Source organism: Arvicanthis niloticus, chromosome 16 (genome assembly GCF_011762505.2).
Source record: "Arvicanthis niloticus isolate mArvNil1 chromosome 16, mArvNil1.pat.X, whole genome shotgun sequence".
In the NCBI taxonomy this organism is placed as follows: domain Eukaryota; kingdom Metazoa; phylum Chordata; class Mammalia; order Rodentia; family Muridae; genus Arvicanthis; species Arvicanthis niloticus.
Genome location: NC_047673.1, coordinates 16,019,927 through 16,046,186, shown reverse-complemented (window position 1 = coordinate 16,046,186; position 26,260 = coordinate 16,019,927). Strand labels below are relative to the sequence as shown.

Here is a 26,260-nt window from a genome sequence, read left to right as displayed (position 1 = left end):
TTTACATAAGGCACCACTGTTGACCTTCTCTTCTGCTTTTCTACAAAAGCATTCACCAGGGAAGGGGTTAAAAGTAAACAGAAAGAAAAAAATGACTCATTGATCCACATCTTTGATAAGAAAGGGAATCGATACCAATATAGAAGTAAATACTTTGAAACAGAGATGGTCTTAAAAGTCAAGCTAATGCTAGCCACTGCTCATTTCCTTTCATATCCTGTCCTTTGAGAGATTCCCATCTGATATGGCTTGTAAAATGCAATAGGATGTAGCAAGAGGGGATGCCTTAGCCGGCCATGCCATACCATGGTAGGGTACCTTAGTGGGTACCAGCCATACCACGGGGCTAGTATAAAACGAAGTGTATTCGGGTATTGGGACCGGGGCATGAGAAGAAGGGTTAAGAAGAGTAGAAGTAGGGAAAAAGGAGAGAGAGAGAGAGAGAGAGAGAGAGAAGACGAGACAGAGAGGAGAGAAAGAACAGAGAGGATAGAGAGATGGAGAGAAGAGAGGAGAGAAGATGAGGAGAGGGAGGGGAGGAGGGAGGAGAACTGGAGAGAGAAACCACAGTCCTTTTATACCAAGCCAGGGTCCTATCTGTTGCTAGGCAACTGTTGGGCGGAGCTTAGAAGAAATGCTAACATGCTAACACCATTCTTAAGAGTTAATGCACTAAGAATCATTATTCTGCTTTGGGAAAATGCAAGGCTTTTGCAGAGAGCCTGGTTTGGGACAAACAACTGAGGGACTTCTCTTACCTCTGAGTTCTCCCAGATCCAGAGACGTTCCAAGTTGCTCTAGCAAGGCAACCCGTGCTGCGTTCTTTTTGTGTTTCTTGCCATCGTAATGTTGCTGGGCCATCAGAGGATTATTAAACCAGGCTGCACAGAGACCGCAGTACCTGTCTGAGTCTCTTCTTTGATAGGGAGACGCGACCACGGGGGCTGTGTCCACTCGAGGGGCCTTAAGTGAATTCAGTGGTGCGGCTGTGGGAGAAAGCAACAACATGTTAGGGCACACTTCCCTTCAGCACCGAGGAATCCGCAGGCCATGCTCAGGATGGCAGGGGCTTTATCAAGACCAAAAAAAATTTACCTTTGCCAACAATAATTTTTAATTGGGTACAAATAAGAGTCTCTAAACTAAAGTGCTGAGAGCAAAGATTGTGTAGTTTTGTGTCAACATGCTCAAAGGATGGTCACTTTGTGAAAATAGTTTTAAATTAAAGTCTTGAAGGAATTTTCTGTCAGTCACCTTGAAGCACAACCAGGAATAAAAGGCTCTGAATGGGTCAGCTGGTGCTAAAGTTGAAAGAGCCAATAAGCAGAGTGGCTGGCTAGCTGACTCGCATGCTACCAACTAAGGAAGCCATGCCAAATATGTCAGCTTTTTATTGGTATAGGCTATTTCAAACCATGCCTGCTAACACTGACTTCGAAAGTCCAATTTCTCTCCCAGAAAGACCAGACGAGACACTCTCCCGAGCAGATGTTGCTTTATCTAAGCTGAAAGGGCACATATCACTATTTTGAGATTGTACTCCCAGCTATTAATTTAACACATCCCATTGTGAACGTACAGTTATTTCTAGCCTAGGGAAAGAATAGAATTGAAGTTGAAGGAGTTTACTAATGGAAAGTAAAAATAACTTCTGTATGCTTTCAACATACAAAATGCCTCTCTCTTTACAATGAGCGTGCCTGGAGTTACTGTCCTATTTCTCAGATGACTGACTTCAAAGACAGCAAGGGGGATGGTATAAAGGTGAGAGAGAGAATGAGTTATGGATGGTACATGACCAAATATTTAAGCTCCAAGGCCAACAGCGTTCCTTCTGAGAAGCCACCCCCACCCCCCAAGAACACCTTTCGTGCTTAGCAAACACAGGGGCTAAAGATCTGCCACCTCTTTGTTTTATAAAGGATTTCTCTGAATCAGAGGAAGAAAATGTTTCAATCCAAATTATTTTGGAGGAAGAAACTTGTATTCAGTCTCGATGGCTCATTAGTCATAAGCAATTTAACAGCATCTTCCACATGTCCCTAAATCTCCAGGATCTGTAGTTGACAAAATCATGACAATTAGGTTATTCTTCCAAGGGAAAGCAACAGCTTGGGACATCAAAGACAAGTTAAAGAACTAATTAATCAATTCCTTGAGCTTCCAGAGTTTTAGGGGGGGGGTCCTTTTATGTTTGCATTGAGCAACTAATATACAAATACATACTTGCAATATGACAGTTACATCCAAGCACTGTGGATCGTGACAGTGTCTCAGGCAGTCTCCCTTTAATCCTGAGTGTTCATCATAGTTGTAGCTAAGATTAAACTACATGGGCCTATGTGTGGAGGGACTCTGATACATTTAATGGTTTTTAAAAGCTTCCCTTCTGGATCTGGTCAGCTAGAACCATACAGAAATGAAGTGCAAATGTGAGCTGTATGTCTCAGCTGCCATCTGGTATCATTCTGTCATGACTTAGCAACACCAATGAAAGCCACAAATATGCAGTCGACCTGTTGAAAGAAAGAAATCCGTCTCCTATCTCAAAGAAATTGTACCTGGCTGCTAAAGTTTCCTTACGTCCTTATCGGTTTCTAAAGATACACAGCTACACAGCAATGGGAAGCACACCAAACATTCAGTCTGAATGAGCACGGACTCCTGAAGCAGGATTGTTTTTCTTTATATCAAATGCTAAAAGGGATTTCTCGGTCATTTTTTTTTTTTTTACTTGATACCTGATATTCTATATCCGGGCAGGAATGGCACACAAGAAAGGATCTATCAAATAGATAAGCATGTGGGCAAACAGGAAAGCTGTTGTCTCTTCTGTTTGTTTCTGTTTGTGTTGTAGCTTTGAGCCCCCAAATTCCAGCTTCTTATCTCGTAACCCTGAAAGTTCATTTTCCCACCATCTCCCCATCTCAAGCCAGTTCCCAATCCCATCATGCCCATGAAAGTAAACGAAGGCAGCAGCACAGAAGCAGCCTTGAATCAGTTAGATCCTGTCTGGGGCTTCAGCTCCCCTGAACCCTGTGAGCTTCCTGATTCCTGACATCTTTGGTTGCCACGAAGCTACACCTCGGAGCCACCATCTTAAGGTGGGACATTTATGGTTACAGGCTCACTGAGTGGGAATGAGCAGGCTGTAGAAATGCTTACTTATTTACAGCTTTGACTCCATGCTAAATATGGAAATTTGTATAGGAGGAGCACAGTCTCTCAGTTTTAGTAAAATCTATATGTGCATGGATTGTAACACAATGCTTGTGCAAGTGTACTGTCCTTATCAAATGAATACAAATAGGAATACCACATCTTTGATTGAAAAACCACCTTTTAGGCAGCATGTAATTTTACTATGCTTTCATATTTTATGTATTCTACTTGTAAGAAAATATCCAATACTGACCTCACTTACCCTTCTCAAATTTAAAACCAGGGGAGTTAACCACTCAAAACCAGTGCCTGTATTGTTTTTAACATTAGATTCATTTAAATGTCGATGTCCAGACTGTACTTCAAACCAAACACAGAAAAGTAAAAGAAGCAAGTCCAAGGGTATCATCACACAGTCTCTCAATCTAACTTTGGTCCATGTTTCTAATGTTCATAAAGTGCTGAGAACCACAGCCATAAGTACTGACATATTTCCTTTAAAATTACCATAAAATAGCAGTAGTGGTACATGCCTTTAATCCCAGTACTCCAGAGGTAGAGGCAGGAAGGTCCTAACCCTAACCCTAACCCTAACCCTAACCCTAACCCTAACCCTAACCCTAACCCTAACCCTAACCCTAACCCTGAGGAGGAACTGAGTTCTAGGTGTAATTCCTTCAGCTCAGTTTGAGGCCAGCCTAGTCTATGGAGAGGGTTCTAGGACAGCCAGGGCCAAACAGAAAAACCCTGTCTCAAACAACAACAACAACAACAACAACAACAACAACAACAACAACACCAAACCAACAACCCATAAATACAGCTCTCTTAACTCTCCATGCAAAAGATGGCCCCCACAACATATACAACAGCAGCAGAGCTGGTTCTTCTATACGCAGTGGGAAAATTGTCACATCTATTTTAGCACCTTATAAAAAATACAGCTCTCAAAAAAGCTAATATTATACAATAATGCTAGTAAAGTTAAATAGCAATTTTGATTGTTTTCCCAACAAGACCCTTCGGGAGTTGGGGAGTTGTTACTTTGACCTGCCATCACCTGGGGATGTGGCTACGAGATGTATCCTTCCTATAGCTACACTGTCATATGGCTACGAGATGTATCCTTCCTGTAGCTACACTGTCTTATGGCTACGAGATGTATCCTTCCTGTAGCTACACTGTCTTATGGCTACGAGATGTATCCTTCCTGTAGCTACACTGTCTTATGGCTACGAGATGTATCCTTCCTGTAGCTACACTGTCTTATGGCTACGAGATGTATCCTTCCTGTAGCTACACTGTCTTATGGCTACGAGATGTATCCTTCCTGTAGCTACACTGTCCTGTAGGATGTTCCTCAGTTCATCTACTGAATGAGGCCCTGACAACCTGAGAAGGAGCCCATTCTCCATCCTCTAAACTGACAACCGTTTTCTGACTATACCATTCAGTTGGCAATTCTTAAAACCATTTGTAATCTTAGTCACATAAGTGTGTGTTTGTATGGATGTGTGTAAGGAAAATGAGAAGATAAACTTTCATCAATACGTTTGTATTCACTGCCTTCTCCAGTATTCACTGCCTTCTCCAGTATATAAACACAATCCCTCATTGCAATTCAAAAACAGTTTTTAAAAGAACTAGAAAGAATCAAATTTCTCCATGACTCATTTAGTACAAGCACTTGACCTGAAGTAATGCAATAGTATTTATAGGCTATATACCAGTTAATATGTAGCATACTACAATGAAATTATTAATTCTTTTCCCAGGCTCATATACTCATTACATGCTGGGCATGTATCAATATATGAATTGGTTAGCTTTTGTTGCCAACTTGATGAAAACTACAGAAGAGAACCCCCTTTGAGAAATTGCCTCCATCAGATTGGCCTGTGGACATGTCTATGGGAAATTTTCTAAATTGTTAATTGATATTGAAGGGTATAGTCCACTAAACGTAGTGCCAATCCCTAGGCAGTTGTACTCTGGTTGTCTAAAAGCTGGCTGAGCAAGCTATGGAAAGGAAGGCAGTGAGCAGTGCTCCTCCTTGGTTTCTGCTTCAAGCTCCTGCCTTGGACTTCCTCAGTGAAGAATGGTGATCTATGAGTTGAAATAAACCCCTTCTTCCCCAAGTTGCTTTTAGATATGGTGTTTTATCAGCACAATTGAAAGCAAGCTGGCACAGTACGTATATAGAATCCTGTATTTTCTCATTTTCAAAACATTTTCAGCCTAAATGCTTTGACTAAAAGGTCATGGGTCTGTAGCCAGTGAACAATAACCCAAGCAGACCCCAGTTTCTCTAGGAATTGAGTCCTCGGACTTGACTTAGAAGAGTCACATCCCCAACCTTAAACACAGTTCATATACTTCTGCATGCCTTGAACATAGCTATCAGGGAACAGCATCTCAACAGAGGGTTACTGGGTGAGTTGTCTTGAAGAGTAACCAGGAGTCATAATGCACCTTTGAGCCCTGTCTGTGTCTTCTGACAAAACCACCAGATCTTTTGAGGAGACAAATGTTTTCAGTGTCTGCACTTCTGTCAAAAACCTGCTTTAGTCTGTAACAAGAAACTCTACTTGCAACCCTACTCAGCATGGGAGGTGACTAGCTAGTAGTGTATATCTTTCATTGAATGAAGGAATAACTAATTAACTAATTAGTAAATAAATGCTTAACATTATAAGCAAGTACATTTAGATGAAAGCAAAAATTTCCCTTTTCTTCAAAATTATGCCATACAGGGCTTGAGAAACTTGGGTCATGATAGCCAATGTACCTATAAACAAGGAGTGACAAGCTGTTGGAGGGATTTACACCTAAGCAGAGGGTGGAGTGAGAAACTTGTCAAAGTATGGATTCACACCCTAGGCTTTCTTTTTCTTTCAGAAATATTAAATTGGGTAAGTTGGAAATCACTATTTTCTAATCACCATCATTTTGTAGGGTGGCCTATTTATATTTCAAAGATTACAAATTGTACGTACTGTTCAAGAAACTTCACTTTCAAGTATGAAGTTTCATCTAACCTGGAGTCTAGATAACTTTTTTTTTGGCTTCTGTCATGGTATTGTGATTGTCACTTCTGCTGATGTATTTGGTTGGATTAAGAAATGACTCAGACATTAGGGAAAGCACACCAGTCAGTATCTGTGATGGCATCTCCAGGGACTATTACATCCTGGGGCTCTGAAGTGGTGAATGGATTCTTCTCTTGGTGGAATCATCTGCTGACATTTTAGGGAGGTAATCAAAGGGAGGAGATGGGCCCAGTTAGAGGAGCTTGGCCCCTGAAGGCATGTCTTGTGAGGGTTACATGTCAGCATGGTGCCTTGCATTTCCCCTCCTGCCTCTTGCTTTCCAGGAACAAGAGTCTTCAGCACACCTTCCTCCACCCCCACTTACAATGCTGCTCTGCCCCAAAGCATGGGGGGGACAAGCAAACAAGAAATGGACCCTCTGAAACTGTGTGCTAAACAATTTTTTTTCTTAAGTCAGGTACCAATTATCCTAAAATGGCCGATACTGGCTGATACTGATTGTCCAGATATGGAACTTTCAGAGCTGAAAGAGGAAAACTTGCTGGGCCCACTCCTACCTTTTGAGGAAAAAATTGCCTTGATGTCAAGGAAAAGACAAATCTGTGAGAAGTTTAGGTGTTTCAATGATGCCAACAGAATGTATCACCATGTCATCAAGGGGGCATCACAAGATGGCAGCCTAGCAAGCAATGGCTCATTACTTACTTCTAGCACCAGCTCTCAAGGAGGGGTTCTCTTCAACACCACACTGATGGCTACATTCCTTCTTCCCTTTCTCTCTCCCCCTCATGTCCTCCTCACATCTGCCAAATCCTCTCTTGTCTGTCTTACTTTTCTCTCTGCCAATCTTCCTCATTTTCTCATCTGTCTTCGCTCTTATCCACACCTCCCTCCCTCCACCACCCCTTATCACCTCCCACATCTTCTCTCAATTCCTTTCTATCGCCACCCGACCTTCCTCTCTGTGTTTGTCCCTCTCACTTTCTGAGTCTCCATCATTAATACTACCTCCCCCTCCTCCTTATCATAGCCCCACTAATTCTGTATACTCTCTAAATATTGTGCTAAGAGTGCACAGGCTGCTCTGCCATGGAGCTCATTCCATGGAGGCGTAGGCAAGGACCTGCTTTACTTAAAGCATGTGGCTTTCTTGCCTTGGCATTCTTATCTGCAATGCAAATCCTTCCAACTTGTGCTACCACTTATACTTTCTTAGTTCACCTGCTCCAAATTCTTGATTGGCTATTGGTACAATTTGGCACCCATGGGATGAACCCACTTAGCCTAGGCACTCTAGTAAGAAGTAGCATAAGAAACAGCCAAGTCCAGATATCCTGCTGTGACCAGCTTCACAGTTATGCCAACTGAGTCCCAGCTGTGCCTGGGGATCAGTAGGCCAAATGAGCCATCATGTTGAGCCCAAATGCTCTTCTTAGGTGTCAGCATCTTCTGTCAACGGGCATTATTTGAAATTGTGCATTTTTTTTTCTTAAAAGAACTTGCTTTCCAGTATTTGTGATAGACTGTCTTTCTTCTTTCTTATCTTAATTCAGATTAATGACAGTAGTAATTCTTCATCAATTGTCAGTTTCTCCCCCAAATACTGTAGATAGCACATCTGAGTGGATCATTAAGTGCTGCTGCAGACCCATCTGCCAGTGTAAATCACTCCATCACCAAGCTATCCTGAGCCTCTGCAGGCACCTGCCTCAAGTCCATGCCACTATGCGAGCACCCATTTGTACTCAGATGTGCATACTGTTAGATGCACATGGAATGAAAGAAAGAAAGGAAGGGAGCGAGGGAGGGAAGAAAGGGTGGGAGGGAGGGAAGGAAGAAAGGAAGGAAAGAAGAAAAGGATGAAGGGAAGGAGGGAAGGAAGGAGGGGGAAGGAAGGGAGGAGGAAAGGGGAGGGAAGGGAAGGGAAGGGGAGGGGAGGGAAGGGAAGGGAAGGGAAGGGAAGGGAAGGGAAGGGAAGGGAAGGGAAGGGAAGGGAAGGGAAGGGAAGGGAAGGGAAGGGAAGGGAAGGGGAAGGGAAGAAGGAAGACACCATGGACTTTTGGCCACATTTACTTGGTGTGGGTATGTTTTAATAAATATCTTCTGAAATCTAAATTTGAAAGCTTTGAGAAGTTCAATACAACAGCCACAGAGCTAACAAAGAACGTATATTCATCATAGGTGATATAGGTATCCATATTCTGAAATACCAAACAGCAATAGAAAATAAAACAGTATGACCATGTTTTAAGAAAGCATGAAGTGACTTACAGAAAAGCTCCGGACAGAACATAAGGTAAAGGAACTGATTTATGTTGTACACAGGGTACAAACCCAAATCACACATGAAATGATATGTCCACACTCAGAACATAAAACTAGGTACAAATACTGTAAGGGTACAAATCAGAATCTTAGCAACACTTGCTTCTATTCCAGATTGTGAATTTTTTAAATATTCATGTATATATGCACATTGGTGTGGAGGCAAGCAGTTTTATTTTATAATTTATGTGCAGGCTGCATTTCATGCCACCAAGTTTTAGTATTAGTCCTGGGACACCATGATTCTGGGGACTTGTGGCACCAACAACCCAGTCTTAAATCTCAGGAGATTTCATTTGCAATGATTTATTTATTAATTTATTGTTGATTTTCCTGGAATTAAGATGGAGGAAAGGTAGCATGCCAGAATATAATATGAAAGTACCCGTGTCTTCCGACTTCCCAGAAGACCCAGAGGAGAAAAGCAGTTTTTCACAGTACTTTAAAAGACTAAAAAAGGGTTCCAATTATTCAGATAAAGTTAAGTACCTCTCCTCTCATAGGAGAGACCCTTAAGTGAATCTTGTTCCCCATGCTTTAAAGAAGAAGAAGAAAAAAAAACATGCCACACTATAAATTAAACACTATAGTATGTGATGTTTCAAGCTATATACCATTGTGTATTTCCCAAGAATGAGCAAAGAGGAAGGCAGCTCCACAGAACTATCATTCTGATTCAGTTGTGTGTCAACATTCTTAGCATAATCAGCCGGCTAACAGGGCTGCTCCCTCACCCACTTGCATGCATATGTTATCAGTCTTCATTAAGACAGTAGTTGTAGATCAGTGGTTTTCATTAATACAGAATAATTCCCTCCAGTTTCAGTCACTGATTAGGATCTAAATATCTTCAGAACGTCTGTGTTCTGTAGAATCTTCATCTCTGTAAAAAAAAGGCTATTACATAGAACTTTAGAGAAGATGAAAAAGCTTTTTATAACTTTCTCATACTAACAAGAATTTAGAATGTAATTTCCATAGAACAAGGGTTATTATCTGTTTGTTCACTGATCCATCTCAGGTGCCGGGTACTGGGCCTGTACATAGTAAGCCTTGGTTAAGGGAAGAAAGAGATTTACTCTCTATAACGTAATTTACATCTGAGAAAGACCCACAGCTTGCTTAGGGCATTCCCTGACTTTGTAATAGTGGCTGCTGTTGATTCAGTGAGAACAGCTCTCTGTAGACTCCAGTGTTTCTCTCAGAGAAGGTCTCATGGCATGGTGTCTGCAGATTCTTTTTAGGGGAGATGTTTCACTCCCTCTGAGTGGCAGAATCGTTGGTTGTGGTCACAGTTCCCAACCCCTTGGTGGAGTTGGCCTGAGAAAACACGTGGAACTCATATAAAATCCATAAAGGATGTTAAACTCTGAAGGCAGCAAAGTCTTTTGGATCCCACAGAAGCCACTAGCTCAAGGTAACCCAGATGGTTACCATTAAACACCACATCTCTATTTCTGTGTAGCTGAACTTGTAGATGTTATTCAGAGCTAATCTAACTGAACAATGAGAAGGTATCAAGGTTTCTTGCCAAGGTTTGTGAAACTATATAGTGTTCAGCAGACAAAATCCTTCCTTAGTCAGAAAGGCTATTGAAAGATAAAATGAAAAAGATTAAGTTTTCTCTCTCATTTGATTTATATTATATTTTCAAATGACCAAGTTATCAAAACAGACTTTTTAAATTGTTTGGATCTAGCTATTTGGTAAATGTATCTAAGAGGTATTTCTTTTGATCAAAGGGCATAGTGGAAAAATTCTGAAGACACATACTGTAGCTTAATTTCAGATACATTAAGAATTATAACATTCTACCCATTGTACCCTATGGCAGTGTGGGATATACTTCTGAGACCCCAGATACCCCAACATTCAGGTGTTCAGTGTTTCACTGCTACTATATATCTTAGCACATCTAGATTATTTCTTCTTCTTCTTTTCTTCCTCTTCCTCCTCCTCTTCCTCCTCCTCCTCCTCCTCCTTCTTTAAATTCAACTGAAACTGTTTACTCTCACCTTTAAGGGATGTGCTTTATGGAGCTATTTGACACGTCTGAATGGCCAGCACCATGATTCTTGCACTCTGGAGCCATTCTTGACTAAACTTAGGGTCATTTGAACATAAGTATTGGTATACCAGGGTAATCTACCTGACACCCATGGTAGCTACTAAGTAGCAAACCGGGAGACAGCGAATCTAACTTTGATACACTGTACCAAAGAGTAATTGACATACTGAGCAGGATCCATCAAGACAAAGGATTTCATCACTCTGTTCAAAGTGGTGTACAATTTAAATTTGTGAGTTGTATAATTCTGAAATTTTTCCTGAATATTTTCAGATTCATTTTAAAAAGAGAAATCAGATAGAAGGGTAAACTCTTGCTTGTTGCTTGGGCAGGAATTAACTCACCACCTGTTAACTGCTTCCCTCTAGATATGATGCCAGCCCCTAACTTTAGATGTCTAACCCAGCACAGGCAAGAGGCAACAATCAAGGCAAGTGCAATGGTTTTGCTGACAGGAACTGGCCTCTTCACCACCTCCCAACACCTGCTCCCAGAAAGAGTTCGGAGCCAGAAGCATTACCTAGATCGCAGGAACGAAGGTCAGAGCAGCAGGAGGACCGCACAGCTGGCATCGGCACCGGCAGGCACCGACACTGGCACCAGCTGGGAATCTTATTAATCTGTCAACCTTCCCACTCCATCCAACCCATACCCGACACTCAGGGGTAGGAAATAATTTACTTATCCTACAGCATCAGCTATTCAACTGGAGAACCAGCTTTCTGGATCATTTCGTATAGCCCTTGAATATTTATAGAGGAATCAGAGATGAGAATAGTGATCAGCGTGAGAAGCATGTCTGACATAAAGTACCACTACTAAATCTGGAGAAAGAGAGGCAGCCTGGGGCCAGGAAAAGCCGAGCATTTGGAAGTCCTGGTGGGAAGGGAGCCTGGCCTTGTTCTCTAAGCAGAACTCCCACAAACACATCTGCTTTTATGCCCACACCATCTTCCCTCCACAGAAGGGGTTTTCTGGTTTCTCTCTCACTTCAGGACTGAGATTCCTCATGCATATACTATGAAGTTAGCATTGACCTCGAAACTCTATATGGTTTTCGAGTTATGAAAATGGACTCTATTTTGCATTAAAAGCACAATATGAAATTGTGGTGGTGGTGGTATACGCCTTTAATCTTGGGATTCAGAAAGCATAGGCAAGCAGATCTGAGTTTGGGGCTAGCCAGATCTACAGTGTAAGTTCCAGGATACCCAGGGCTACACAGAGAAACTGTCTCATAAAAAAAAATTTATGAAAAGTACATTAACTGTGTGTGCATAACACTTTATCTATTCACACATAATCTAAGAGTGAAATGCTCCTTCTTAACTGCTATTTGGATGTAAACAAACTTGAGAGTTGGTGCTATTCTGACTTAGCCACACAAAACTTCAAAGCAACTCCAGAACCTCATGAGATCACATCGTGACACAGACAAGCTACTGTACTCTAGGACATGGCAGGTCTCTTCCAATATTTATTACCAAGAGCAGCCACCGTGTTATAGGCTAAGGTCCCCTCGTCTAGATGTGGCACCCCAGGTTTTATACAACTGCTTTTCAAACTGAGCAGTTTGAAAGGTTGGTGAACAGAGGGTGAGTGCAAATCAGGAAAGAGGTTTTAGGCCTGGCAAGTCTCTCCACATAAATGCTGGAAAATCGTCAAGTAAGTTCACTCCCCAGAGGACTACACAAAGCACACATTACCAAGTGAATTAGCCATTGTCATTGTCATTAATTTCACTACAGCTTCATCAGCACACATCATTACTGCTATATAGAAATGACAGAGGCTGAGTACATGATAATATGAATAATTTTTATTTTTGGATGAGGCTGCACCAGCCAAGGCCAGCCAGCGAGAGAACGAGTAGTTCAAATCTGGTCCCTCGCGTGTGCCCCACCAAGAACAAAGACCCCCTGTCAGCGAGTTAATCTCAGGTCATTCCCCAACCAAGAGATGGAAATCTGGGGTCTGCAAAGTCTCAGGTAATTCATGTACAAACAGACTTTAGAAATTTAGGATTTAAGGACTCAGTGGTTCTTTGTCTTGGCTGAGAGGTTCAAATACCAACATTCTCTGGCATCCCTAGATTAACTGGCTCAAAATCCCCTTGGGTGAGAGTAGACAACAGTAGGCCTTAAAGCTTTGTAGGTGACACTTGGGTGCCTGAAAAGCTGTCAGCATGGGGGACAATCTACAGCATGGACTTCACCGTCAGAGCAACCTTTCTAAGTGTGATGTTCCATTAGTCCATATGCTTCACAGCTGACACCAAGTTCTAGACAGAGCAGCACACCTCGGGAACTTCAATGCCAGAAGGGACGTATTTTAACCCAGTTTTCCAGCACTTTTTTTTTTTTTTTTTTTTTTTTTTTTTTTTTATCAAAAGTCTATATGCTTTCTTAAAAAAAACAAAAGATAACGCCAACAAATGAAAAACAATATAGCATTGGTCACAAAAATCACACTAGATTCAAATTCACAACTTTGTATAAGGTGACTATGTGACTTTTGTGGCGTTTCTTGTGGGGATTCCACAGCTGTTTGAAGATACCGTTTTAGCCGTGCTGGGACCCAAACCTCCTTACTTCTTTCCTTAGTTCCACATTGCTGTCTATCCTGAAAGGGGCTGAGCTGCCAAAGGTCAGGGCGTCGGGAGCGTGAGTGTCCCTATAGCTTTGTTATTACAGAAATCTGAAACTCTTCCAGGGCAGAACAGGGTGCCTGATAAGAGGATAGGGCGGGTATGCTAGAACCAGAGAGCTGGCTTAAGAAGCAAAGCCAGGCGTACACACGTGAAGGCAGGTGCACACATACGAGCTGAAGATCTAAAACGACTTAAACGGCAGAAGAGATCTTGAAGCACAACTTAATAATACTTGAGACACGGTGGAGATGAGGGAAGGTGGCCTGTTGGCTTTCTAATTTCCAAGCTGCTGGAGAAGGGAGCAGAGTGGGCCAGGAAGAGCAGGCCTTTAGAAGAGAGGTACTTAATGACCCTGATGCTGAGGCATGTGGACTGCAGTTGGTAACTGGAGCTGGGATAAGACTTCAGCACCATCATTTCCAGCACATCAGGGCAAGGCCATGGCAGCAAACAGTCTTTGAGATGCAAATTAGATGGAATCTCTTGAAGACGGGAGTTTGTGAATTTGTTCTATCTCTGGATGTGGCATAAGCACTTTGAAAAGCAAAATTCTATTTTTATTGGTTATTTTATTTATTTACATTTCAAATGTCATCCCCCACTTCCCGGGTTCTCCTCCACAAACCCCTATCCCCTCCCCCCTGCTTCTGTAGGGTGCTCCCCCATCCATCCACCCACTCCCACCTCAGTGCCCTAGCATTCCCCTATACTGGGGCATAAAGCAGCCACAGGACCAAGGGGCTCCCCTCCCATTGATGCCAGATAAGGCAATCCTCTGCTACATATGCAGATGGAGCCATGGGCCTTCCAAGTGTATTCTTTGATTGGTGGTTTAGTCCCTGGGAGCTTTGGAAGGTCTGGTTGGTTAATATTGTTGTTCTTCCTTTGAGGTTGCAAATTCCTTCAGCTCCTTTAGTACTTTCCCTAACTCCTCTACTGGGGTCTCCGCGCTCAGTCTAATGGTTGGCTGTAAGCATCCACAATTGTATTGGTCAGGCTCTGGCAGAGCCTCTCAGAGGGCAGCTGTATCAGTCTCCTGTAAGCAAGCGCTTCAATATGGTTCACAAAATGTCTGAATTAACCTTCCCCTTTGTGTTTAAAAAACTGTAGTAAATGCTTTTCCACCTAGAGTTAGTTTTCCCCAATACCCTCTAGGAGTTAGATTTACTAAGTGAAGGAGGAAAGTTCCAGATCTCAGCTGCTATGCTGGCTGATAGCAAACTACAGAGACTAATGATTAACAGTTTGTATTAATCAAGGTAGGATCACTGGAAGAACTCAGGCAAGTGATCTCAACAGGTAGCAATCTGGTGGCAGTCAACCCTGCAGATGACTGGGGACTGCCAGCTTCTAATGTTCTCCCTAACTTCCTAGCGTTGAGGCCTTTGCTCAAAATTCCTAGATCCTGCCTGTAGCCATCCCTAACTAACAATAAAAATCGTGGCCTGCAGAGGGGATTGAAAAGGCTTAGTAGGGTCCCCTTAATCTTTCCTTTGTAACTTATAATACAACAAAATGCTCTTGAAAATCTTAGGTAAATTTAAAGCCCTCTATTCCCCTGCACTCAACAGACAAGTGGAAATCATTTAGTGGGAAATCCACCAGAAAAGCAGTTTCTTTGAAGGCTATCCGAGTTAAAATAGAAAAAAAAAAAAAAAGAAAAAGAAAAGTCAAAAATTGTTAAGCTTCTGTTTTCCTGTCTACTCACTTTATAAAAATTAACATGTTTTCTACTATATTCTAAACACAAAGCTAAACCCAAAGGCCTGGCTTTCCTACCTTAAGATGCAGTGAATTGTATTTATGATCAGGAGTATGGGAGGGGAAGGACTCTGAACATGAAAGAGGAGTACATCTGCTGTCAGGACAGACATTGACTTCACAGGAACAAGAGAGGCAAGGCAAGGCCCTAAGTGTCAACAGAGTTCTGAGCAGTTCAGAACAGGTATAGGGGACTCTTCAGAAATGTATACTGAGAAAACTTGGTCTTGTCTTTCAGAGCTTAGCATGGAGATGCTAACACCCTCAGTGCAAAGCTTGCTGAAGAAGAAAGGTGAAAAAGACCCGGTTCAAAGAAAGTCCTGGTCCTAGTGGGTAGCCTGTTGAGGTCAAGTAACCAACAGCATCCTGGAGTAATCATATTTGAAGAAATCACAACAAGGCCCAAGCTTAGAGGCAGAGATATCATTGAGTATATCCATAGGCCTTTCCTGTGTCGTTAAAGCGAGGGGTGGGTGGAAGCAAAGGATAACTAGAGACATTAATGGGAACTGGCCTTTTATTTTTTTACCAAGCTTCATGGTGAGACAAAATTTAAATCTAAATATTCTAAATATAAAAAGTATTACATGTAAAAACAACTAGGTCATTTATATCTGAATAATACACAAATAGATTTATATAGAGAAATAGATAAAAATAGATTTTTAATATTCAAATTTCCTAAATATAAAGCAATAAAATGCTTACTTCTTCCAGCACAGCTCCTGTTAAGACATGCTTGTAAAAACCAAGAGGTGTTTTAAGGCTGGTGTTCAATATCTGTGGGTATTTCAAGGAATAAGGATGTTCGGGACTTTCACTACTCATTATTTCAGGTATAATGCTTACTTGATGAGCGTCTTCCCAGTTTCACAGACTAGACATGGTCTGGGCTCCCCACCGCAGCTAGTTGAAATTACAGTCGCTGCCAGTTTTGTCTGAAAAGCAACGTGTGTGTGCACATCCTGAGACCGACCACATCTCCTGCTGACAGTTCCAGGATAGTAAGCACAGCAAATTGATTATTTTACTCTGCTGCTGAATTCCTTCGTAGACATGGTGAAGGGACTAATCCGGCTGCATCCAGAAGGCTGCTTAAGTCCTCGGTGGTCTTAAAGCTCTCTTAGTCACCAAAAGGAGAAATGTCGAGGTGATGACAGTTAAAAGCATTTGAGAGTGTCACTTAAGACAGTAGTTGCATGGTGGCCAACATTCACATGGTACTCTCACCCACAACAAGATCCTCACTATTTACTGAGTCTTCAAATGACAGGGAATTAAAGCCTATTAGCCTTTGGAGAATTTGATGGCTGGGTAGGAAGGCAGACAAAGCTTCTATCACCTCTCTGGTTATAACGAGGATTTACAGTGAAGACATCAGGGATAGTAGTTATGTCATTTGCCTCAGATGACCACAGGCTAGGGTTTACAAGCTCCTGGTATCACTTCTTGCTGACACCACTGGAGCAACCTTTGAGAGCAACCTTTTACTGAACATATGCACACGGTGATTGTTAATATAAAATCTGAGATGGACGGACAGCCTTTCTTTCCCATACTAACAAAACTTTATGTGTTGACTTCTTCACAATTCATTTCCACTGTTAACCAGGGGCAAAGTAATTTTCAAAAGAGGAATTATTTGTATAAGAGATGATCACATTTTCACATTTGGCTGGGGAAAGGGACAAGGGACAGTAGTTGGAATGTTGAAACCTTTAATTCCTTGATCTTGTATCTTTAGTTAAAAATGTAAGAAGCCAGAAAACTTGATCAAGTCATTATTTCAAACCTACTGTGGTCCAGAGGGAAAAAGTCATGGCCAAAAGACATCAACTCATGTCATTCACAGGGGTGACACATTCAAGCCCTAGTGACCAGAGAGTGGTCCAGGCACTGACCAGAGTAATTTCTCCTTCAAAAGGATATCCTGAACGGATAGCTACAGGAGAAGAGAAGTGTCCCTGCTGCCAAACACCTGTACATCCTGGACAGCTGATTCCCCCTCTAAGTTTCAGGTCCTAGAAAAAGAAAATGAGATGATTTGAAATTCTATAAAGCTATTTCTTGTATTTGCACGCAGCTATGAAAACAGGTATCAAGACAGATTATGCCAAGCAATCTAAGTTACCTGAATCAGAGGATAGAACCGTAATGGTCTATAAAATCGTATATGCAAATAGGAGGTGTGGATGGAACCTGGGGTGCATACATTATTCATCATTTGAATTTATGTAACTTTCAAACAGACCTAGAATACCCTGATCTTTATTCATTCTAAGGAGAACTCAAATAAGCAACTCTGTGTCTGGCATGGAAATTCATAGAAGACTCCTGAAGCTCTGTCTCCTCTTCCCCAGGGGATAAAGGCAAAGAGAAATATTCAGTCAACACACTTACACATAGAAGCTGAGTGGCAGAAGCCATACCTGATTTGCTCCCACTCCCATCCTTCTCATTGTCCTTCAAAATGAAAAAAAAAAAAAAAGATCCATTGCAGAAATATAAATACCTGTCCTTGTGGCTTTGTTGCTACTGAGCATCTAGCACAAGCCCTGGAGTTTGAACTGCTGGAAGCGAGCCAAAATCAGCTGGACATTTCATGATGTATTTCTTACCGCTAGAGAGCAGAGCTAAGTCCTAAACCCTGCAACCCTCAACCCTCCCGCCTTTTGCTTTTCAATTCTGACTGCACACAGAGCAAGTTACTTACTTGCAGATCTCTGCTTCTTCTTCAGTAAGACGCTCCTAATAATGACACATTACTGTGCTTTATGTATGACAAAGCACAAAGATTAACCAAAACACTGAATATGATGCTCCTGATATTATGGCTTTGCAGTTACCAGCCTTGGTTACTGCTTCTGTTATTAAACTACAGTCAGGCTACGCAGCTCCACACACTTTAACTGCATTTAGGAGATTTTTTTTTAATGTTAGTTTTTATTTCATTGCAGAGTAATGAGCAGACTTTTTGAAGCCTAATGTTTAGAAATGAATATAGGGTAATTTTTGCTAGATATATACATAGTCAGTTCTCATTATTTGTAATAGTTTTTAAATTGTGGCCAGGAACAGTGAGGGGTAAGCTAGTGATATGAAGGGAACCTCATAAGCTTGAGGTCACATTCTGATCAGTGGATCAGCACATAATCTTGCGTTTTTTTTTGTTTTTGTTTTTTTTTGTGATACATTGCTTAATGCACATGTTGAATCTATGGCCAGTGGTGTTCTAACTAACGCTTGAAAGAACCGGAACTGGTGCATTTGTTTTTGCCATGAAGTCACTTGCTTTAAGGGACACTAAATAGCTCCTTGGTTGACATGTATACATGCTGATACACACTTATGTGTATTTATATAGGACAATGCATTCACTCTGTCCTTACAGTGAGCACTACACCAGGCTTTTCAGTATGTATCATCTGTTTTCTTGTACTCCTTCTACAATGCATTTGAAGGCTAGTGTACAAACAAAATGTATTAAAACTTGCATAGGTAACCCAGAATTTAAAAGAGGGTCTGCCTCCAAAGGCTGGGTTTACGTCTTAGATTCCAATCTATACCACCTCGTTCTCAAGAAAAGCTTTTTGTAAACTCAAGAAAGCGAGTAAGCAGGTCTACCGCTGTCTTTGAAGTCTAACCAAGGCTATTCACCTGAAAATGAAGCCATAAATATTTCAACACCTATCATTATTCTAGTGTTTGCTCCCAATTCTACACATCCAAGAGATATTTGCTCTGTGTGCCAGAAACTATGTCAAGCTCAGCAGCAAGACTGAGGAAGCAACACCAGGGTCCCTGCTAAGCAGGTCTCAGGACTAGACTGCAGGGATTTCCCAGTGTGTTAAGGCAGGTTTGGTACCACAGGAACAGCAAAAATGAATTCCAAGCTTTGGTGTCATTACTTTCAGGCTAATGATGTTTGGGAGTTTTATAAAACACTGAGCTCACGATCTACTTTTTCTTGGAATGATAGATGCATTCATAAAAGCTTCCAGGTGAAAAAGAAACCCGAAGGGACAGTCCATCAGCAGGATAGATGAGGCTCTACAGGATCAGCAACAGTTAACTCCAGAGCATCACTAATGGCTTATGTCTCCTTCTCACATTTGTAGCCTGGCCATAAAATGACATCTATGTTGTACCTACTTACAACTAACTTAATGTTTAGGGTAGGAGGTGAGTAGGTTTCAGATACGCAACATGTTTGCCACGAGCATTAATGAACCCTCTAATAGGAGATACAGCATTGCCTACCCATTCAGATTATGTATTCACAATCTAAACTTTCTCTTCAACTTATGGGAGAACATGGACGCTGCCTGTGAAGACGCCTTTCTAGGATTCAGATTTCCTCTTTTATTCTTCTTTCTTCCAAAAGTATTTTAATCCTAATTTTTAAATACTTGAATTTATAATATAATTACATCATTTACCCCTTTTCATTTCCCCCCTCCAACCCTTTCTAAGTATCCTCTATTCCTCTCTCTCAAATTTATATTCTCTTTTTCTTCAATTGTTTATATCTATGCATATATGAAAATATATCTATATATCTATATATACACACAATATATATGAACCATATATAATTTGTATATATGGAGAGAGAGAGCGAGAGCGAACACTTCCACTGAGCTGCATCTCCATACCATGCTCGGCTATTTTGACTCATCTTCTCTGCCAGGTTTCTCTGACTCTTCACATCAGCCTGCACTTTTGCACTCAGACTTGTCATCATGTAGGAACTAAACACCAAGTTCTATTTTTCTATCATTCACTATCCTGAAAATCACTGCAGTCAGACTGGTGTCTGGGAATGCGCCAGCAGGGAGAATAGCTATGGAGATATAACTCCTTTATGATGTGAGTTTCGAGAACAACTGGCAAAATAAATTAACCCAGTGGATTCACCTTGGACAACGAACAATAGAACAGCTCGTGTGCGAATTATATGTCCCAGAGAAAAGTCCAGAACAGAGTAGGTAAAAATAGCCGCATTTCTGGAATGGATGGAGTCATTTATGGAGCTCTAATAATGTGGCAGATGTGTCCTCTGATTATGCTATCAGCTCATATAAGTCATCATAGCAAGGAAAAGGAGGTACAGGAAAGCTAAGTCCTTCACTAATAATTACTGGGATTTACCTATGGCTTATGGAAAAAGCCCACAACAGAGTCTTTGAGGTTTCCCAAAGCAGGAGGGATTTCCAAAGACTAGGGGAGTCCTATTGAGGATTTAGCAGGATAGGAGGTGCTTAGATACACACGGGAAGAGTGGAGGGCATCTCAGATGTGGAACAGTTACAGAGAAGGCACATTTAGGAGAGAAGATTCAGAAGCTGAGCCTTACATTTGAGAATGAGCATTAAAAACGCAGAGGACATACGTCGAGCTTTCAATACTAGGGAGAACAGCACATACACTATCTGAAAAGCAGTTGCCAACGGCTGTGCATGGGGTTGGGGGAGTTACTCAACATGAAGAATGAGACCAAATGAAGATAGACCTCTAGCTTGGCCGGCACATCCTGCCCACAGACATGGCTGCCCTTAGATTGCAGCTGGTCCCAAGACAGCATGTGGATTGTACATAAGGGTGACAAGTCAGCTCCTTCTTAGGAAAATTAGTCCCCACTATACCAGTGACAAATTACCACATAGTTAGTGGCTTCAATATAACACACATTTGTAATTTTACCATTTCTGGAGTCAGAACCGTGAAACAAACTTTATTGGCTAAAGCTACATCGTCAAAACTACACTCCTCAGGCAATTCCAGAAAAACACTCCTACCTTCCCCCAGCTCTACTAGCACCCAAAGACAGCTGGACCCTCTCCAACCCTCATATCACTCTGACAGACCCCCCTTGCATTCCCCTTTCCCTTTGGAATACATTTGTGATTATATTGGATCCACGTGGATACTCCAGAATAACCCCCTAGTTTCAAAGTTGATGAATGAGCCACTGTAATTCCACTTGAAATTTTGATTCCCTGCCACATAAGCTGCCTATGCAGGTCCTGGGGAATATCTTTAGATGATATTATTTTACCCTCAGCCACCTGGGATGGTGATCCTGGGGAGCCACCAATGTCAGACTTGATTCCATGTATCTTGCCACTTGGGAATCATATTACACACCTACAGGCTCCTTGTAGAAGACTGTCTCCTCCTACAGGAGGCCCAGAGGAAGCCAGCACACGCAGCTCAGAGCCTGAAGGATGATGCCTCCGGCATGCTTAGTACTTACCCTGCTACACAGGCATGAGAGGAATGGCTCTTCTATGGCCTCTGGGCTTGGGTATCAAGTTTCCATCTGTTTAGTCAGTGCTCTTATTCTCTGATAAAGGAAATCCTTCTATATTCCTGAGACACAGACCCTCTTTGGAGTCCTAATTCTGGTATCTGATTTCTTTTTTATCCTGAGTTTCTGTCTGTAAAACTATTCCCTATTGCTTCCCCTGCTAGTCTAAGACATAAGCTCCTGTTAGCTGACTGTGTCTCTTGCCTCCTGAAGGCTTACTTACTGCCCAGACCTTGATTGCTTTTTTGCCTCCATAGCCCTCCTAACCTCTAGTCCCTAGTCTCTCTTTTCATTACCACCAGAAATACTTTCCCCTTTCCAGCAGCTCCAAGTGCCAGACTCGGCCTCAGCCCACACAAAACCACAGCTCAGAGAGTCTTGTCCTAAGAGACTTAATGCAGCGGCTTTTGTGTTCTAGGCAAGGCAGCAGCAAAACAAATCCGAGGCTCAGAACGTGGAAGGGAACCAAGCTCTTCCCTCGCAAGAACATGAGATATATGCAAATACATGCACAGCAGTAGAACAGAACAACAGACAAGAAGACTGAAGCTGATGAGGAGCATGTTCCAACCAGAAAGTATAAAACTCAGTCTCATAACCCTGTGTCCAAGCTCTCTGTTCTTGGATACCAAGCCAGTGTTCTCTCCAGCCATCCTATCAGTGGGTCTACCTGCATGTGGTAGCAGTCAGAAAATATCTGATTTAGAGGGCTTTGGAAAGTCATCTAAGCTAAGCACTAAACTAACTGCTTATGGAACCCCAACTGGAAAAGCCCCAAGAATCAGCAGCAGACTCTGCATCAACAGCTCCCACATTCCCATTCTGCCTGTGAACAACTCTGGGTATCGACAGACTCTTCCCTGTCTCAAGCCCCCACCTAACTCTGACTTTCTGCCTACTCTCTGGCTATATCTGTTGCTCTTGGGCACATGAACAAACACACATATGCACACAAAACACATGCGCCACCATTATAGCTCTTTCTTATGATAGCTCTATAAAGACTTCCCCAGGAGTGATGTATTTTACATACTAAACAGACTCAACTCCTTTATTTATCCTCCAAGAAGAGAATATTCATGTCATTAGTTTCTTACTGTTTGGACTCTAAATTTCTCCAAAAGCCCATGTTCCTGGCACTTGCGAGAACTGCTAGAAGCTCGTGAGAAAGCTTCTGGCTATCAGGCATGGACATTTCAATGACACAGTATGAGATTTGACACTCCATGCCCTGAGAAGGGCACACTTCTGGTGAGGGCTTACCTAGTAGAGGCCTAAAAGCAATGTGAATTTCAAGTTATGAATAAAACTCCGAATCTGAGATCTCAAACGCAGGAGCCCCGGTCCCCGACCCTGCAAACACTGCAAACCACAGACACTGCACTTTAGTCACAAGATATCAGATTCACCCTGGATTCAGGATTCAATAACAGCCACTCACAATCACTTTTGTCTTTTGGGACTCTTCTCTAAGACAAATCTCAGGATGCTGGTTACACTATGAACATATCCTCTCTCCTTCACTGTCCCAGCCTCCCAGGGCTCTGCCACAACCCATCAATCAAATCAGTGAACCTCTCAATCTTGCTTGGTGGTGACTCTGAAGCAGAAGGAAGCATGCAGCAAGAATCAGGCTGGAGAAAAGGACCCTGAAGGGGAGACTGTGAATTGGGAATTACCTGTTCATTCAATCTTGCATTTCCCCTGAGACTCTCTTTTTTTATGAGATGAGGGGGAGTCATGGAAAGGTGCAACTATCAATACATTCCTTTTTTTTTTTTTTTACTTTTAAAATAACCATCATTGTTTTTTATTAAAAATTGTCTGTATGCATTTTGAGGGGCCAGTTGTAAATTAAACTGTCTTTGTCCAGTTGCTATAGTGATAGCTAACTGACACAGCCTTCTCCTGCTTTCTGGCCTCTTTTCCCACAGCCCAGTTTCTCTGGTCTCACTACAAATGACATGATACAGCAGTGTAAATCACCCTTCCCATCTGGACAGGATCTGCATCCCAAGTTCTTGGTCCTCTGACTACATGGTGGTCTAGCATCCCTCGGTATGTTTCTGTCTTCACAGCTATATCCAGACCAGAGAGTCTAAGACAAAAACCAAGAAGGCATGAAACTGGTTTGTGTTCCAGTGGGTTGGCTATGCAATTTAGAAGTCCTAGTAAAGATGTTCTCATCTGAAGAAGGCACCTCAAAGGCCATTAGGTCCTGCACCGTGCTCAGTTGATGTCTGAGCTGACTACAGATGCAGGTAGAAGAGACAGTGATTCACCGGCCCTGACTGTTCTTCTTCATTAGATAAAATAGCACTGAGAAGCAATGTGCTCTACTCCAGTTATGCCCACACAGAAATCACCAGAGTTTGAGAGACTGTGGTTCACAACATGGCAGCATAAGAGGTGGACCTGAGCAGGGTGTTGCTTTCTCTCTGGCATCAAGATTCAGTGAGCTGGGTTTTACATGTCTGGTTTTTTTCCCTTTTGTTTTCATTACAGATAGGATTTCAAGCCCGCTAAGCCGATTAGGCAGTACTAGCCCATGTGTACATGTGCTCGGGGAAGCCTTAGGACTGAGCTCTCCCTACACTGCTGTTAGGAAAGGCTGTGACCCGAAAAGGAAGGCAATGCTATGCCAGGCAAGTAACCCACAACAACTCCAATGCCATGGCTCAGGTCTTCTCCAGATCCTAAGTTCTTGCCCTTACAATAACTGGGTTTGTGGTTTAGGTCCAGTGCCTGAAGCCTGGGACCAGGGCCCTGTTTTCTTTCCTGTGCTGCTTCTCCAACCTGATTCCTGCTCCTTAACTGATCCTTATCTGTGATCCTCATCTTAAAGGTCATCTCTTCTGATTCTCCCCAAATCTCTGGTCTGCGTCCAAAGTCCTGCTGTCAATGACTGGGCATATTCCTGAGTCACTTAAGTTTCCTGAAGCCACACTGACATGCTACCCTTTGTCCCACCCATGTTCTCACCTTTAGCTTGGGCCACACTTCCTATTGCCTATTTTTGTGTTCAATGACTGGCAGAATCCCAAGCCTGAGGATCAACTTAGCTTCTCAGGACTTTTAATTTGGCCTGTGGTTGGCACCTTCCAAGATTCTTTCTGCTCAAAGCAGGTGGATAAGAGGGTATGCTAAGCAAAGGAAATGGATAAGCAAGTGTCTAGGATGTGGCAATTGGATTTCTCTGCTCCCTAGTGGAAGAAGCTTCAAGCTGATAGTGTAATTTAAATTCAAATAATCCCAGAGCTAACTTAGCACCATGGACAGCAATAACCCAGTCACTGGATCAGGGAACTCCTTAAATGACCTGAATATGTGTGTGTGTGTGTGTGTGTGTGTGTGTGTGTGTGTGTGTGTGTGTGTGTGTGTGTGTTTCTTTCAATGTTTTATTATACTTGTTTATGGGGCGCATGGTTGCCATAGTGCTTATGTAAGGACACAGTTTAAATTCTTTCCTTCCACCACAGAAGTCCAGGAGTCAAACTCAGGTTCTCAGGTTTGCTAGTGAGTTTAGTCTCCGAGCCATCTTGCCAGCCTCTGTCTTTGCAATATGTTGAGAGTTAATAAGTTATCCTTGAGTTCTATGTCCTAGTTCTGGAATTATTTGAATTACTGAAGATGGATACAAAATCATAAAATACTACTTTGGCATGTGATAGTTTTTGATACATAATCATTTTCCCATTTGCTAACCAATGTGATAAACAAAGATATAGCCTCTTTTCTCCCAACACTACCTCCAAATACACTACCTTAGAAATGAAATTTAACACTCTTCTGCTTAGGCAAAGAGAACAGATGAGCTAGTTACTCATTCACAGAAAGAAAAGATAGAAATTTTCCAGCGGCTCTTTCTTTGAGGAGTCTATTTTAAGAGATCTGATGATGTGCAGGTCACAAGGTTAGTGCCTCAGCCTTTCAGAGAACAAGTGTCTCAACTGAGCACCCCTTGTTCAATGCCACATCATGCAGAGGTTCCAAAATAAGCTGCACTCGTTTCCAGACAAAACCATTCTACACCTGAATGTCACATCCACCTCCAGGAAAACAATATGCCGCTCTCAAACTCAGCTGAGAAACGGAGTGAAAAGGCTCCTTGCTATTTGTTAAGCAATTAGCTGAAGAAGTACGCCAGTGAACTCAAAACCAAGCGTTGTTTCAGACGCTCTTCTCGTTTCCAAAATACCATTTAAAAATAATTACACCCACGATTTATGCACGATTCATTAGACAGCAAGATAAAATGCACTACTAAATTTTAATTGCGCTGCAAGAGGAGACATAATGAAAAATATCCCCTAACTTCCTGGGATTATAACCCAGCACAGTAACATCTTTATCACAATATAAATCTTGTCCAAACAGTTTCAGCATTGCTAAATTATAAAAAAAAAAAAAAAATCTTAGTTTTATAATTTAGTTAAACCTCCAAAGACATTGTTGTTAAGCATTCAGAAGGTCAGGTAATCTGCGATCAATATTTAAGTTACTGATAAAAGTCAATAGATTTGACTCATAGCTTCCCCAGTAACAATAGCAGCCATGCCATAAAATACACACTTATCTCCAAACTAAAGTGGCTGTGAAGACTATGGTTTATTTGTGCTTCTCCACCAAACAAACCAAGAACCTATGATGTAATTGTGTTCTGGCATATCCAAAGCACAAATGTAAAGGATGGTAATTGTTTCCTATAGACACTGGCAAGAGCCTACCTCCTATGCAGTGTGCACATCCATACCTATGTGAAATGTGGGCTGACCCCGGGAAGAGCAACACAGATGTGTATCTCACATGATATGCAATCAATATGACAGACATCCTGGAGGATGTAAACATTAGATGAAAGATGCCATACAAACCCATAAAATCATACTCCAGTGGTCCTTTGTGCCCAGCCTCCCCATCCCTCTCTGTGGGTT

The 26,260-nt window shown here is 42.0% G+C and overlaps 1 protein-coding gene across 2 annotated transcripts in view; it reads right to left on the bottom strand.

Annotated features, from left to right (window-relative positions):
- The window catches only part of Zmat4 (zinc finger matrin-type 4), a 373,453-nt gene that overhangs the window by 133,546 nt on the left and 213,647 nt on the right, over positions 1-26,260 (bottom strand). For both annotated transcript variants that reach the window (XM_076913915.1, XM_034520977.3), the window contains exon 5: positions 759-986. In XM_076913915.1, coding sequence (XP_076770030.1) covers positions 759-986 — 228 coding nt within the window. The remainder of the gene's footprint in view (positions 1-758; positions 987-26,260) is intronic.